Source organism: Phascolarctos cinereus, unplaced genomic scaffold (genome assembly GCF_003287225.1).
Source record: "Phascolarctos cinereus isolate Bilbo 61053 unplaced genomic scaffold, phaCin_HiC Scaffold_726;HRSCAF=1367, whole genome shotgun sequence".
In the NCBI taxonomy this organism is placed as follows: Eukaryota; Metazoa; Chordata; class Mammalia; order Diprotodontia; family Phascolarctidae; genus Phascolarctos; species Phascolarctos cinereus.
Genome location: NW_027556098.1, coordinates 205275978 through 205293136, shown reverse-complemented (window position 1 = coordinate 205293136; position 17159 = coordinate 205275978). Strand labels below are relative to the sequence as shown.

General features: G+C 39.5%; 1 protein-coding gene across 1 annotated transcript in view; it reads right to left on the bottom strand.

Annotated features, from left to right (window-relative positions):
• Positions 1 to 6883, bottom strand: part of CERKL (CERK like autophagy regulator) — a 190246-nt gene extending 183363 nt beyond the window's left edge. The window contains exon 1 of the mRNA XM_021006410.2: positions 6554 to 6883. Coding sequence (XP_020862069.1) covers positions 6554 to 6803 — 250 coding nt within the window. The 5' untranslated portion in view covers positions 6804 to 6883. The remainder of the gene's footprint in view (positions 1 to 6553) is intronic.
• Positions 6884 to 17159: the final 10276 nt, after the last annotated feature.

Below are 17159 nucleotides of genomic sequence, written 5' to 3'. Positions count from 1 at the left end.
TAATTGTTGAGGCTTGACTGTACTTGAATCTGTGATGGCAAGTCTCATCCAAGAAAGTCAAAAAACCTGAACACTGCAAGAAAGAATATAAGAAAACAGAACTTCTGAATACTTCTGAGAAAACTAAATACCATTTGAAATAAATCATAGATGGCCTCCAGGAAAAATAGCATCAACTACCACCAAGGTTGAAAATGTCTAGGTAACATTTAAGAAGTCAATTCAGGAAAAAGAGAGGGAAAAAAATTCTACAAGCAACCAAAAGCTTTCAGTTGTTGTTCGGTCATTCTTCAGTCGTGTCTGATTCTTCATGACCATGCCATTTGTGGCAAAGATACTGGAGTGGTTTGCTATTTCCTTCTTCAGCTCATTTTACAGATGAGCAAACTAAGGCAAACAGTTAAGTAATATGCCCAGGGTCACACAGTAAGTAAGTGTCTGAGATCAGATTTGAACTCAGGAAGAAGAGTCTTTCTGACTCCAGGTCTGGCACTCTCTCTACTGTGCTACCCAGCTACCCATCAAGAGCTTTAAATAACTTTAAATAAAAAGGAAAGGAAATTCAAATATTACAAGATGGTTCTGCATCCATCAAAAAGCACAGAAGGAATTGGAATGATGTATCCATAAGAGAAATGGTGTGGGGGGAGGATGCAGCCAAGGCTGACTACCCTACAAATTTAAGCTTAATCATAAATGAAAAAACATGAATGTTTAAAAATAAAGAGACATTTGAAACATTCTTAGAAAGAAAACCATACTTGAAGAGATTATTTACTTTCTCAAATACCTGGGTCAACAGAAACAAAGGAAGGGAGAACAAATGCAGTAGCCAAAGGCAGCAATAGCAACAGAGTGACGGCAGAGTGACCAGCAAGAGTCTTCTTTCTCAATGTACACAAAGAGATAGCAAAGGGGAGAGTCAGGTGTAGGTAATAGAAGAGATACAGGCCTGGAGCACTACAAATAGAACCTTACAACACCTCCTTATAGGTGAAGTGATTTTGTTGGGGGAGGAGGGGATACATCACAAAATAGGAAGTGCATGAAAGGGAGGAGAGGGCGCGGGGGAATAGAATGAAGTGTCTGATGTGCTCAGTTCAAATCAAATCATGGTCTCTTAGGAAGAGAAGCACCTGTAGGGGAGTGGATGAGGAGGAGGGAGGACTGAAAAGGGAGGGGAAAGAGATAGGTTTTGTTTTAACGGTGGAAGGACTGGTGAATACTCCTAAGGGTAAAAAGAAATATTCTGTGAAGGAAGATGGAGACTTTGTGCTATATGTGTTCTCTGGGGGATGTGGTGCTTGAAAAGACCCTCATCCTTAACTCAGAAAGGGCTGAGTTAGAATTCCTGGGGGCAATGGGCACCTGGGGGAGTGAAAGGGCATGGGTCCAAGGAAGAGATCTTGAGACAAATGGGGACAGAATGTGCAATCCCAGTGCAACTACTGGTTTGGGGCTTCTTTCTCATTGATGGAATTAGCATGAGGAGTGAGTGGAGTTAGCAAGAGTGAAAGAGAAGAGGAGATCTCTTCTGTCGTTTTAAGGACTCTTCAAGCTTTGAGTCACTTTGGGCACTTCTGGCTTCCAGCTTTGAGAAGGATGATGGAAAAGGTCAACCTCACTTCAGATTGCTGGAGGAAAAGATTCTAGGAAGACATTAAGGGAGGGACAATCTCCATCATGCCCCTATCCCCAGCCTGCTACACTAAAAACTTCATGGAAATTCCCCTTGGTGGGGCTACAGGCAAATAGGAGCACTGGCACACTAAGGCTGGAGCCAAGAATTAGTAGAATCATTCTGAAAAGCAATTTGAAACTATGCCCAAAAAAGTTATTAAACTGTTCATACCCTTTGACCCAGCCACTAGTAGTGATACCACCACTAGGGCTGTACACCAAAGATATCAAAGAAAGGGGAAAAGGTCCTCCTATATGTGCAAAACATTTATAGTAGCATTTTTGTGATTGCAAAAAACTGGAAACCAAGGGAATGTCCATTAATGAGGGGAATGGCTGAACAAATCATGGCACATGAATGTAATGGAATTCTATTTGTTCCATAAGAAATGAAGAAAGAGCCAGGATCAGAGAAATCTGGGAAGACTTGTATGGACTTACGCAAAGTGAAATGAGCTGAACCAGGGGACAATTTATACCATAACATCAACATTGTAAAAGCAATTTTGAAGGACTTAAGAACCTTAATCAAGAGGCAGCTACGTGGCGCAGTGGATAGGGTACTGGCCCTGGATTCAGGAGGACCTGAGTTCAAATCCGGCCTCAGACACATAACACTTACTAGACCCTGGGCAAGTCACTTAACCCCATTGCCCAGCCAAAAAAAAAAAAAAAAGGACCATAATCAACAAAATGATCAATCATGGACCAATCAAGAGGATCAGTGATGAAGAAACCTACCTTCTAATAGAAGTGATGGATTAATATGCAGAATGACACATTTTTGGAAACAGCTAATTTGGAAATTTGTTTTTGTTAATTATGTTTATTACTCTTATGAAAGGGTTCTGTTTTTTCTTTTTCCTCCCAGTAAGGAAGGGGAGGTCATGGTAGGATGGAAAAAATAAATGCTTCATATTTGAAAAAAAACTGAAAATAAGAAAAATCATGTAATTTATATACATATATATATATATATACATATATATATATATATATATATATATATATATATATATAACAGTGTTACCTCTTAAACAGACTCATTTCCTAAAAATAACAGTTCTTGCTCAATTAGAGCCCTCAAAGCTGTTTCACCTTGTATCTGACCCTGTCCTGATGCAACAGAATGTAGCAACTGCCTTTTCTATGCATTAATTTCCCTGTTTGGAAAGCAACTAGAAATAAGAGCATACTGGCAAGTATGCAACTGCAGGCAAAAGATAAAAGCTGGGAGATCTAGAACCAGTGGATCTGTTGCAGAGTTGCTCATTATAATGAGGTTTTATAATGAGGTTGCAGTTAAAAGACCGAAGAATGAGAAAGTGAGGTAGGACCTCTTCATGGCAAGGTAAAGTTATGAGGGTAGAGACTGTCTTTTGCCTCTTTTTGTACCCCAAGCACTTAGCACAGAGCCTGATACACAGTAGGAACTTAATAAATTTTTACTGATTGACCATTCATACTAAAAAATATTGCAAATACAAGCGAAAGTATATTTCATTCCAAGTCCCATTTGAACCCAGTAAGAGGCTTTCAGTCTTCACAGCCAGCCTAATTTACCCTGCCAACAAAAAAAAAAGTGATGAGTGGCCATTTTGACAGTAGCAAAATTTGGCAATTTGGGGTGTCCTCAGAAAAATATCAATGATTTCACTCATTTTGGGGGGAGTGGGGCTAGGCAATGGGGTTAAGTGATTTGCCCAGGGTCACACAGCTAGTAAGTATCATGTATCTGAGTCAGATTTGAACTCAGGTCCTCCTGAATCTAGGGCTGGTGCTCTATCCACTTCACCACTTAGCTGCTCCTATTTCACTCATTAATTAAGATAATAAAGTAAGTATTAAACATCATGGTTGCTTTTTTTGGTGATGAACTTAAAAACAAAAACATCAAATCTTCAAGTGTCTGATATATATACGAAAAGTAAGTTGTGCATAGCCTTCCACTTCTCCTATGTACCTTAAGACTATTTTCCATTCTGGCTGCGCACAAGTTGTCCTAGGGTAATGACACTATCTGATCCTAATCGTCTACCGTGACTATAGATGATCCCTGCCCTTCTCAAATACCCTTGTGTCACTTTTTTAAAAATTCATTTATTTATCTGTATCATTTTTGTGTACATCTTTCCCTCTTCCTTTTCCCCCATCCCCAATGCCTGTGTGACTTTTTAATCTTTAAATCCCTAGCACAGTACTTTGCACATATCAGATGATTAACACATGTCTGTTGAGTGAAAGAATCTCTATAACCCTTGAAAGAGTCAGAATTCCTTTTTGGATTGTCCACAAAAAAATATTCACTTACAGTTTCACCTTCCTTTAATTAAACCTACTTTTCCTCAATCAACAAGCATTAAAAATAAAGCACTATTTCTTATTCAATTATATTTTCTGTTGTATTATCACTATTGCAACACAGTTGTCCCAGGCAACTAAGACTACAAATTGCTGAACTGTGACCACACTTTGCTTTGCTAAAGGGAATCTGCCTCCACCTAGGAAATTTAAACTATTTCTGAGACTTTCAAAAGGCTTTTGGGGACTGGCCTGTGAACCTAACTACCAACTATAATAGTTTCTAGAGGGAAAAAAATACACTAAGAGTTACAAATAACTAATTTTAAGAAGACAATTCTTGTAATTGGGAGACTTGCCTGTATTGCCACACCAGCCTTTTATCTCCATCAAAAGTTAATTGTTCAATCCACAGCAATGCACAATCTAAAATAAGTTTTAACTTTGTATATTCAGTATTATTTATAGTCATCCAAGACAGGCAATGCCCTTTGACTAATTAATGTCATTGTTTTTATTTATTTTTTTTGCCTACAAGAGATTTCTAATCCAGTCACTTATTTTGGTTGAATTATAGTAACAGAATGTTATGTTTTGTTTTTCAACAAAAAAAAAAGGAAATGTTTATGCTTAAAATTTAAAAAAAAAGTAAAGACATTTTTATTCAGCGAGAACAGCTTGACAAGATCCTGTCTACAATATCTTAATGCTTTATACTAATCTACTTCAAACAGAGATCTGGAGTGAATCTTTTCCTTTTATTCTTGCTGTCTTCTTTCTTTAGAATGTAAGCTCCTTGAGAGAAGGGACTGTCTTTTGGTTTTTAATTATATTCCTATTACTTAGCACAGTGCCTAAGCACACAGTAAGTGCTTAATATATGCATGTTGCTTTCCCTTTGTAAACTACCTACATTGTACTGTAGACTTTTATTTCATTACACTACAACTACTGTAAGGTAAACTATCCCTTAAATAATGAACCAGCCTACAAAAATGAATCAGCAAAAACAAATGCACAAATTGTACAAACTTGCTAGTGCAAATCTACCAACAATAAATTTGAGATAGAATATTAGAATTAAGTAGAAGCATGGTGTACTGGATAGAGTGTGGGACTTGAGAGTCAAAAACAGGTGCAAATCTCACCTCAGACACTTGCTAGCTGTATGACCTACTGTGGCTCATTTAACTCCTCTGAGCCACTGGCAACTGTCTTATCTATTAACAAGTACTTATTAAGCACCTACTAAGTACAGTCACTGGCACCAAGATGACCAAGGAGAATTGTGATAGATGGATTGCAATTAGGTGAAGTTCCCGGAGGATATAAAAATGGACATTTATATAAGAACACACAATTTGCATAGCATTTTACAAAGAAGGCTCATTGGAAGGGCAGGGAACTCCCAGGAAGGAACTTCCCCTACCTATACAGGTAGGCACTTTCCCTGTAATTTGGAGTCTTAGAAAGTTGCTTAGAGCACTGAGATTTGCCCAGGGTCACATAACTAGTATGCCCATGGTTAAGTGACTTGCCAGGGTTCACACAACTAGTATGTATCAGAAGGGGAACCTGAACCTAGGTCTTCCTGGTACAGAGGCCATTGAGCCTCTCACTACAGGTATTATCCCCACTTTATAGATGGAAAAACTGAGGCTTAGAGAAGTCAAATGACTTGCCCATGGTCACACTATTCCTAAGGTAGGCTTCCTTAACCTGAGGTTAATAAACATTTCTTTTTAAAATTTTGATTACTATATTCCAAAATATTTTTCCTTTTGTAATACTACTTGTTTTTCCTTATGCATTTTTTAAAAACATTACTCTGAGAAGGGGTCCATAGGCTTCACCAGTCTCCTGCCAAAGGGGTCCATGATACAAAAAGGTTAATAACAGTCCTTTATCCTACTCTTTGGAGAGGTGAATCGGAACCACAGGCCTCCCTCCACTTCAGTGCCTGGGCTCTTTCTACTGTAGCCACACTCCTTGGTTTCCAAGCACCCCTTTTTTCCTTCCTCTGCAATTCTCTCTACCTGGCTAAGTCACGGTGTAGTTAGAGAGGCCCTGGCCAGGTCACCGAATTCAGCTCCTGGTTCTCAGGCGCACAGACTCAACTCTCTTAGTCACAGAAGTGAAGACAAAACTAGTCATCGAGAATGCCATGTATGTCGGGGGTTTCAGAAACAGAAAACAACTAAAAAGCATGTTGTTGTTGTTTTTTAATAACTTTGAAAGCTCTTCTCAACTAAAAGTAAGTTTGTATTTGGGCTTCAGACCCCGCGTCCCTGGTTCACTGTGGGGCAGCAGGTGCGGCGCAGGCTCAGGAAACGGCCCGTTTCCAAATGCACCAGGCGGGGACGGCTTGGCGAAGCACGGGCGGACACCAGGGACCAGGCGGCACGCGTGGAGTGGCGCGCCCCGCGGAAGGCTTCGGGACGCGGTTGCCTGGGGGTGCCTGGGGGAGGGGAGAAGAATGAAGAGCCCCGAGGGGGGGCCCGGCTGGGCTAGCCGCCCGGCCGAGGGTAGGGGTGGCACCGGGAGAGGAGAGGCGCCGCGCGAGGCCACTCACCGGCCGCGGGGGCAGCGGGGCGCTCGGGCTGGATGGGCCTCCACCGCAGGGCGCTGTCGCTCAGCACCACGTCGCAGCTCCTCCCGTCGATCTCAAAGATCCCCCGCTGTAGGATGCTCTCGGCCGCGGGCATTGGCTGCGCGGATGGAAGCAGCACCGGAGGTGGCCCAGCCTCGGCTCCCGCCGGCTGCTTCCCGCCCTCCGGACCCCCGGCCAAGGCGCTGACCCGGCCCCTGGCCAGGCGGGGCATGGCGGAGCCTGGGACGGACTGGGGCTCAAGCAGGGTCCCGGGGAGGGCCGGCCCGGAAGCGGCGGCGGCGTTCTTCAACGCGTCCGTCGTCGCCCTAGCAACAGCGCGCGCCCTCCCCTGGGCGGGGCAAGCAACGTGTGCACAGAGGGAGACCTGCCCCTCCCTGCGCGCGCCGGTGCCTCGCTCCCTGCGAATAGCTTGGAAAGTACCTCGCTCTCCTCTAGCAACAATCTAGGTGTTCTTTAAGGACCTACTGAGCCCTTGGCGCGCGCGCGCGCGTGCCAAAGTCGGCTTGTCTGCAATTTGCGTGGCTCCTTGCTCTGGCCTCTAGGGCTGAGCAGAACAAATCTAATCCCTCTTGTACGTTAGCTAGACGCGGCAGGCCCTTCACAAATACTTGAAAAAAGTAGGCTTAATGCAAATGAGATCGTGGGAGAGGTGGAAGAAGAGGTTGGGGATTTCAGTTTCAAAGATCCAGATCTTGGAGGTAGTACAATTCCAAAAGATTTCAAGGTCTTCTCAACAGCGACCATGCCCATGTGTGATTGCAGTGGGTTGGAGAAACAAGATGCTAGAGTTGTAAAGGTTAGGCTATTAGAGAGGTCATTAGCATAAATAATGAAAACCCTGAGGAGAATGGCAAAGAATAGATCATACTGGAAGGCTTATCCTCTCACACAGCCACAAGCCCAGCTTAAGCCCCCATCGCCTGTCCCCTGGATGGCAATCATCTGATTAGTCTCTCTGCTTCAAGTTTCTCCGGAATGATATTAGAATGTAAGCCTTCCCAAAACAGGTGTTTGTTCTGCACTAGCAAGTCTTCTGTCTTAGATTTGTTCTGGAGACCAACCAGCTGTAATCATGTATGCTGACAGTTATCAATAAGTGTGGGCATCCCATATCTGTAACTAAATACCCATAACCTTTGGCAAATCATATCACCTCTTTGGGCCTTAATTATCTCATTTGTAAAATGGGTTCTGACAATATAAGCTCCAAAGTCTACCCTAGCTCTAAAATTTTATATTTATATTTGAACCACTATTTAAATTCACCTTATCTGGAAGGAGTTAAAGACTTCTCACAACATAAGCACAGATTTATGAGATTAGCTAATTCAAGTTGGAAGATCAGCAGAAATTTTAGTAAATAATAATGAATAATAATTGCTCTCATTCATAAAGTTTTTCAAGTTTTGCAAATGAATGTACATATATTATTTCATTTGATCCTTACAACAACCCTATGGGATAGATGCTGTAATTATCTACATTTTACAGATGAGGGAAAAGGCATATAGAAATATACAGATAAAACAGATAAGTGACTCACCCAGAGTCAGTTTGGGATGGGGGAGGCATTCACACCACTCAGTTACCATTCCGGAAAGGGAAAGAGACCTCGACACTAGGGCTTGAAGTTATTTAGCGCCCAAGGCAGGAGCCTGGGGCAAGAGTACCTATTCTACAGGAAAATGGAAAGCTGAGTCCTTATCCTTGCCTCTCCCTCCCTCCCTATATCCAGCCAATTGACATGTCCTCTCAATTCTATCTGTACAATATCTCTCGCATCTGTTCCCTTCTCTCCATTCACCTTACCCACACCTTAATTCAGTTCATCTTGTCTTCTTGACTGTTTGCAGACTTCCAAACCTTTTTCAGAGCTCAACGCAGGTGCCATTGTCTATGAAAAACTTTTGTTGATCCATCCAGTCATTAGTGCTGGTTTTCCTCAAATTATCTCATATTCCTATATGTATATGTTGTGTCTGTCCTTAAATTGAAGGATGCTTTTATTTTTGTCGTGGTATTCTAAGCACTAAGCAAAGGACTTTCACAAAGTACTCAATAAACATTTGCTGAATCAAATGAGGTCCGGTGGCAGTGTCTAAAAATAAACAAATCCATACAAATTTGGGGCAGCTAAGTGGAGAGAGTGTCTGCCTTGGAGTCAGGAGGATCTGAATTCAACTCCTACCTCAGACATTTGACACTTACTAGCTATGTAACCCTGGGCAAGTCATTTAACTCCAATCACCTCACCAGAAAAATAAAAAGAACTCAGCTCTCATGCTTCCCAGGTAGGACTTTTCTTATTATATCACCACCTTGCTTCCTTCAAAAATGGTGTTAGAGGGCTGATGAGGTAAAGATCAGTTACTTCCAGGAAACCTGAATTAAGTATAAAAATTATCTCAGGGCCCAATCAAACTATGAATGAGCCAGGGACTCAGACTTTACGTCTTGAGAGCCAGCCAACTTCCTTTTGAATATCGAGTTCTTATAAGCCTGTCAAGTTAGTACACATCTTGTTTAGTGTCCTGAAAATGAGTACGCAAGTCTCCAACTGAAGCTGAGAACAGAGCATCAGCTTGATCTAGTCCCAGCTAGCTACTTTCTGAACAAGCTTCAAGCTTCAAGTGGGTTAGCTTCCCAGTCATTATTTTAAGAGAGCTTCTGTTGCCTGCCTAATGAGTTTTAATTCTCCAATCAACTTTGTGTATTTATAACTGACTGATCAACAAAACTGGAACTTCTTGGCATGTTGAAGCCTCACTGATGATCTAAGCAAATAGGGCGAGATAACTGCTATTACTTCCCAGCCATCTCTATACCACACTAAGAACACTCTGACCATCATGCTCATCTTCCCCTCCCCTCTCCATCCCACCAAACTTGGACTACCACTGAGTTGCCCATTTTTGATTCATGAAGTTTATCTTGTCAAGAACCAGACCTCCCAGGCCTTTTCACCGATGTCTCCCCTACCAGATCGCTAAGTTTGTCCTTTCCTTTCTAGGTCCTTTTTCTATGTTGTCGTCCTCTATTATAATATAAGCTTTCTGAGGGCAGATACTGCCTCTCTTGCTTGTATTTGTATCTCTAGTACTTAGCACGATGCCTGTCCTATAGTAAGGGCTTAATAAGTACTTTATCTATGTATTTATTTCTTAAGACTTCCTCCATAGAGATAGGTAAGCATTCTTCAAGCACTAACCAGGACATATAGCCAAAAGCAATGAAGACCATTGGAAAAAAAAAGACCATTGCTTGGAAATTTGACCAGTATTAAAAGATAGGAATATCTGGGGATATGCTGCTTTCTTTGGGCTTCTCACTGCTTTTCCTTAATAGTAATAGCAACTCAATTTCATGTATCACTTTAAGATTTGCCATGTAATTTCTTCACAACATTCCTGTGAAGTGTGTCATATAAAACATTATGATCCCTATTTTGTAGATGAGGAAACTGAGGCCTTATGCTTCTGTGTACCTATGGTCATAGAGGTAGTTACCATATGAGTCAGGTTTTAAATCTAGGCGTACAGAGTACAAATTCATCCCTCTTGCTCCCATACCACAGATTTTTTAAATTACCATCTCAATATTCCTCTCTCTCTCTCTCTCTCTCTCTCTCTCTCTCTCTCTCTCTCTGTGTGTGTGTGTGTGTGTGTGTCTTTCTCTCTCCCTTCCATAAAATATATTGGCAATTGGGTCTGAATAAAATATCCCAGTTTCAGAAATTCTATTTTTCTAGGCCAGGCCTGATTCAGGCCTGCCTGGTGGTTCAGGCTCAGGATTGCAATGAAACGAGACACTCATAAACCCTACAGCTTCCAACAAAACTTAGTTGATTTAACAATAGCATGAAAAAGATATTTAGCAAAGTCACAGTATAAATTCCTTTGATCTCAGCTCCTCTATCTTTCACATTGGCCATGATGACACTCTCAGTTAGAAGAATGAATTGACTCATATGGCAGTGGGAAGTGAGGAGCCCTGACTACTTGTGAGCTGGACTTTTATGCCTTTTAATGACCAGAAAATTCTGGTTTTGAGATTTAGTCCCCTAGACCAATGAAACCTCATGGACAGTAAATTACCTTTTTAGAGAAAACCCAGTTTGCATGGCAGTAATCTAATTAGGCAATGCACAATGAATTTCTAGCTACACAAGGCAGCCTACTGTCATGGATCTTAACCAGATCAGTACAATAGATGTGGCCTCTACCACAACTATGTAATATGGGCAGGAGTTGTCAGGCAATCATCCCAGAGTTGGGAAGCTTCTCTACTTAGCCTATATTCTATGAGAGGTACACCCAAGTGGAGGCATTCAGGAAACAGCTTACCACTTTGGGACATGAAAGTAGTAAGAGAGATAAAGAAAAGTAGGATTGAGCTACTTTATCGTATTCCTAGCAGGTTAGAGATTATCTGTCTCCTCTTTATTATTACCAAGGCACAATGTGTATTGGCACATTATAAGGCCAAAGGTCAAATGATCCTCCAAATGATCCTATAGACTCCTAAAACAAACACATATTATTCTTATTTGTCTTCAAAATGATTCCTTTATCCCTTTTCCCACAATAAATAAATAAATAAATAAATAAATAAATAAATAAATAAATAAATAAATAAATAAATGAAATAATCCAGCACATACAAAGTATTTTTTCTCCTAAAACTTGAAATATCTTCCATTCATTTTCATCCCACCTGTCTAACCCAATGAACTTTCCTTACCGACATCCAGTCAAATGATAGCTTCTTTCAGTTTCCAAAAGTGACCAACATGATGCAATTATGCATGAAAGTCCTAACATGACTCTTATACCCAAAGAGGCTGCTTTGTTTATTGGCAAGACCCAAAGAAATAAATCAGAAAGAAGGGACTTTGTGGTTGTACAGTTGTGTCCAACTCTTCATGATGCTATTTTGGGTTTGTCTTAGCAAAGATACCAGAGTATTTTGCCATTTCCTTCTCCTGCTCATTTTACAAATGAGGAAACTGAGATAAATAGGGTTAAGTGACTTACCCAGGGTCACACAGCTAGTAAGTGTCCGAGACCAGGTGTGAATTCAGGAAGATGAGTCTTCTTGATTCCAAGCCCAGTGTTCTATCCACTGCATCACCATAGCCTTGGGGAAATCTGGACCAACATCAGGTTCACCAGAACCAGATCCATTCCATTTCCAGGAAAAAGTTCAAGACTATTAAAATACAGGCAGAGGGTATTGATTCTAATGGAAACATCATGATCATATTTAAGGATGGATTGAAGCTTTGGTCTGAGGATGGCACTTCTCAGTTTTTATTCTGCCAGTTCTTGCCCTCCTGATTATTTTTTTCCAGTGTGTTCCTACATTGGCCTCTGTGATCATAAAATATAGTCACTGCTTCTTCATCAGAAAGGAGACCGAAACACAGGAAAGATGTAATTTCCCAAACTTAGGTGCTTTGGGCAAAAAAGAGATTCACTGCTTCCATCTCTCAGTCATTTCTGATGATAAGTGGGCATGTTTTCAAAATGTCAGAGGGGGGGCTGTTTCCCTTTCATGCTGAGTGGAGAATTTGCCAGGATATTTCTGCTACTCTGACTCCTGCTGCCTTAAAGGTAGAAGGCCATATGCCCCTGCAAACAATAACAAAGAAAATAGGGAAAATTCTGGAATCTCACTAAGCCAGTCAAGCAAAATTTCTAATTGTCCTTTGTTTTCTTTCATATTTCCAATTTATGTAGAACCTTTTTTGAAAGTGCATTGTAGAGCTGTAATTAGGTTCTCCATCTCACTCACCTATTTCCTCATTAAGCAAAGTAATCTCTACAACAGGAGGACTAAATATGTGAAATAAAGATAATACTCATCATTCCTTTCTCCCTGATTTTAAGGCATCTTTTTCTAAATAGAACTCAATTTTAGATCAACTCAAAGTAAAAGCTGATAAAAATCTATTCTATTGTACAGAATTAGGAAATCTGTATGTAAACGTGCAATTTGAGATGAAGACATGTACTAGGTAATCAAAATTTAGTCTGTACAAAATGAATGAATGATATTTCTGTTGATATGAAGTATATAGGATAGAAATAATTTGCATACATAGTAATTTAAAGTTAATTCAAATAATTTTTAAAAAAACATGAGCAATTACTCAAAGAGGAAAAACTGGGAGGAGTGAGTAGAAATAACATAGAGAGTAGGGTTTAATAATAGGAAAAACTTTCTAATACTTAGAACTGTCCAAAGTGAAAGAGATCCACAGGAGGTAGTGAGTTCCTCTCTACTTGAGGTCTCCCAATAGAGGCTCAGAGACCACTTGCTCAGCATATTGTCAAGGTGATTCCTGTACAAACATAGGTTAGGATACAGTACCTCTGAGATACCCTCCAATTGCAAGAGTCAATGATTCTAATTGCTAGCATTATTTGGAGACAGGGAACATGTTAAATGCTGGCAAGAGTATTGGATTTAAAAAGTCTAAGCAAATCCTGGATTTGAATCCTGGTTCTTCTACTCTTTGTACCAATATCTGCAACATAAGGTTGTACTAAATAATCTCCAATGTCTCTCCCCGTCTGATGTCTATATCCCTGTGTAAGTAGACCAAACAGTTTAAGCCAATTAACAGGTGAAATCAGAATTTCATTGCCTTTATCTAACTGAATATTTGTACCTTAGTGAAAAAAGATGTTTGTATAGAGAGAAGAAACTAACTCACCAAGTCAAGGTTTTCGCAATGGAACAAGATGCCTCTGTCATCACTTAAGACAAGCAAGAGAAGTGAACTTAAGTGCATCATGATTTATTGTTATTGCTGTTCAGTCTTCGTTTTTGAATAGGACAATGACATCACAGGGTGATGTCTTGACGCATGTATGCTTTGGGTTTAAGTGAGGAAGAGTTGTACAAAGTTGTCAGCCTCACTTCCTTTTCCAGAGCCATTGAAGTCTACTGGCAAGACAGAACCCAGGAGGATTGTGCATGGTGGTAGATGACCTTGGTGTCTTTGATGTCTGCCCAAACTTTGAGCAGTGTAAATCAGCTACCCAATCAATTCCTGTCAATACAATGGTTAAGAGAGACAACATGACATAGTAGAAAGAAGGTCAGCCATAAGGTCAAGAAGAACTGGGTCTGAGTCCTCTCTTTGAGATATATAAACTCTAACCGTAAGTCATTTAGCGTTTCAAAAAAAGTGGACAACTATTTAAGAATGAATACAGGGTATTCCAAAGACAATTTGGTTTTAAGCAATTAAAACTTAAAACTGCAGAGTGTCCCAAAAAGGCAATGTAATTTTAAGCATTAACTGATCTGTGTCAATAGAAGTAGTCTCCATACCAGGAAGGCTCTTCCTGGAGGCAGTAGGTGAAAATCCCTGGACCTGGAGTCATAACTTGAGTTCTAATCTAGACTCAGATATTTATGGTGTGACCCTGGGCAAATCATTTAATCTTGCTATCTGTCTCAGTTTCCTTATCTGTAAAATAAGTATAAAATAACACCTACTTCCCAGAGTCTATAAGAATAAAATGAGGTAACATTTGTAAAGGTCTTTAAAAACCTTAAAGAGCTATATAAGTGGTAGCTGGTAGTAGTAGTAGCAGCAGCAGCAGCAGTAGTAGTGTTAGAGGAGGAGGAAGTGGAGGAGGTGGAAGAAGAGTAGAACCTTGATGAAATCATTGGCCCAGACCAGAAGGCAGTTAAACAAAGGAAGATTTTTAATTCTCTTTTTTGTCATACTAAAGAAGTAGGGTAGATTTTCCTTTCATCTAGAATGAGTGAAATGTAACCCTGCCTGAAATAAGGCTAGATCATAGCCTTCTATGATTATGGGCTGCTACACAGGGCTGTCAGTACTCCAAGTGCTACCCAAACCAGATAAAATGTAATTGGTAAATACTTAACAAAATGAATGAAAATACAACAAAATATAGACAGCATCATATTATAAAACCAAGTTAATAAGCAGCTTTCAGAGATCCCTATGAATGGATTAGTGACTCCCACTTTTATTTGAGTTTTATACCACTAAGCTATATGAAAGCTCTTATTTATGTGGAAAATAAATGTCCATAGTCATGGTAGTAATTACATTATGGAATTCAATGTGCCTCACTCTCATCCTTATTGGTCAGTTATATCTTACCCTGTAAAGGGAAGTTTGGGAAGTGTGAGAATAAGAAGGTGTTTATATCTTGCCTCCTCAAAAAGATTGAGAGCTTTTCATGATTCAGTGTCTTATACATTATCTCTATATATTGTCATAACCTTACCACCAGAACAGTCACAGTGTTGACACAATTAAAATTTGTTGGTGTTATAATCCCTCAAGAGTAAAAATTTTAGGGACAAGAATAAGCTGCCAGTGGGAAAATGTGTAATCATATTGATACAATGAAAAGAGCCCCGGATTTGGACTCTGAGGAACTGGATTCAAATTTTTCTTCTGTCTCTTACCACCTGTATGACCTTGGGCAATTCACTTAACTTCTCTTTGCCTCAGTTTCTTCATTTGCCAAATAAGGGGTTAAATTCGATGACTTCTAAGATCCCTTTTAATTCTGGATTGCAGATTCTATGGCTCTTCCTGGAAATATTTTAAAATGATATATGCTCATCTATTGATTGTTTTCTATGTACAAAGCAGGGTGCCAAGAATTGCTGTTTAGATATATATATCAATAAAGTAGAACCCCAAGGAACAGGCTATAGAATCTAGTCAGACTACGTATTTGGGAGTAAAGGTAAAGAGGCCACCACTACTCAATCACTGTAATGGGCCAATACTGAGTTTTCACAAGAACCTCAAGGACTTACAAGTACAAGAGAGGCTAAAGTAATAGATCTTGCTACAAGGGAACTATATGAGAGCCCAAATTCCAAAAATTTATTTCAGTTCAAGTCAACAAGCAATTATTGAGAACTTACTACATGTCAAGCACTGTTCTAGGCCTTACAGATCTAAAGACAAAAACAGAATAAACTCTAATTTTAAGGAACTTACATTCTACTGGGGAGAAAAGAGAAAGATTCAAAGTAGAATTTAATCTATAATACTATAATATAATCTATATGATACAATATATTATATATTATGTAATAATTACATATAATATGATAGAATAAACACATTAATATATACCATTGCATATATTGTATAATATAGTGAATAATAATGATCTATAATACTAAAACAACAGGTAAACTGAGTAATCTCCCCATAACAAAATTAACTAAGTATTTGAATAGTAAATTTAATCAGGAGTTAAACCAGTAGCCCAGTACAGAAAATGCCAGCTTCTTATTTTCTTGGTGTAATTCCATAAGAAGATACAATACTTCAAGCCTCTTCCTTCCCTGTGATAAATAAGTTGTTGGCAGAGTGGAAAGAGTTTTACTTGGAGTCAGAGGATCTAAATGAAATTCTGTCTCTTAGTTGTATTACCTTGGGCAAGTCATTTCCTCTTTCTAGGTTTCATCTCTAAGGTGAAGAGTTTAGCTTAGAAGGTCTGTAAGATATTTTTCAGCTTTAAATCATTGAGATCCTGGTGTTGATGCTCCCATGGGAAAAGATGTTTTGTGTACCTGAACCAATTTTCATTAGAAATCCCTTCATACTCATATTGTGCATTCTTTTGCTTGAAATGAATGCATGGAAAATTAGACAATTTGTATCATGTGTAGTATATTATATTTCCAGACTGATTTTGTTGTTAGTCTAGACTCTGCTGAAAAGTAAAGAACAATATAAGTCTTCAAAGTGAAAAAAAAAAAAGAGTATAATCATTGTTTTAATTCTGATTTTATTAATTCTGTGTTAAGGCCTATTTTGTGGCCTATTCACACTTCATTGATTCTAGATATTACCTTAAAGGTCAGTTATGTGCAGAAAAATCACTAAATTGTATTTTCACAATTTAATCACCAAGAGATAGCTTTTTAAAAAATCTGTCTGAAAGCTTTGCTATCTAGCTGACACACAAATGTATATAGTTGGAGTTATGCATTATAGAATCTCTATAATTGAAGAATTCTTCAAATGACCCCTTCTTTTTATAATAACGGGATTCCTTCTGCAGATTCAAGTTGCCACCCCATCATATTTCCCTTACAATACAATTTAATGTGATGCTGTGGCCAAGAATATGTATCTAATAGCCAAACTTCTGGTGATGACCCTTTGTAGCTAAACTTCAAACAGCAGTCTGGCCCCCATCCTTTCTAGGTTGGTAAGATTGGCCAAAGCTTGTGCTCTGATAGCACAGCCTTAGAGGACCTCTGGCCTCCATGCCATGATGAAATACAACATTAGTAGGGGATGCTTCATGCTATGCATTGACATTTTTCTGGAGTGATCTCTTCATTAAATCTTTGCATATTTTGAATCAGGTTAAATAGTTAAATGAATGGTCTGTGTTAGAGAACTGTATTTAAAGTCAGTGGATAAGAGTTTGAATCCTGGCTCTGGTCCTACCTACCTGACTGAACTTGAGTAAGCCAATTAACCTTGTTATGAGGGCCTCAGTATTTCCACAAATAAAGGAAATAAAATAAGGGGAGTAGA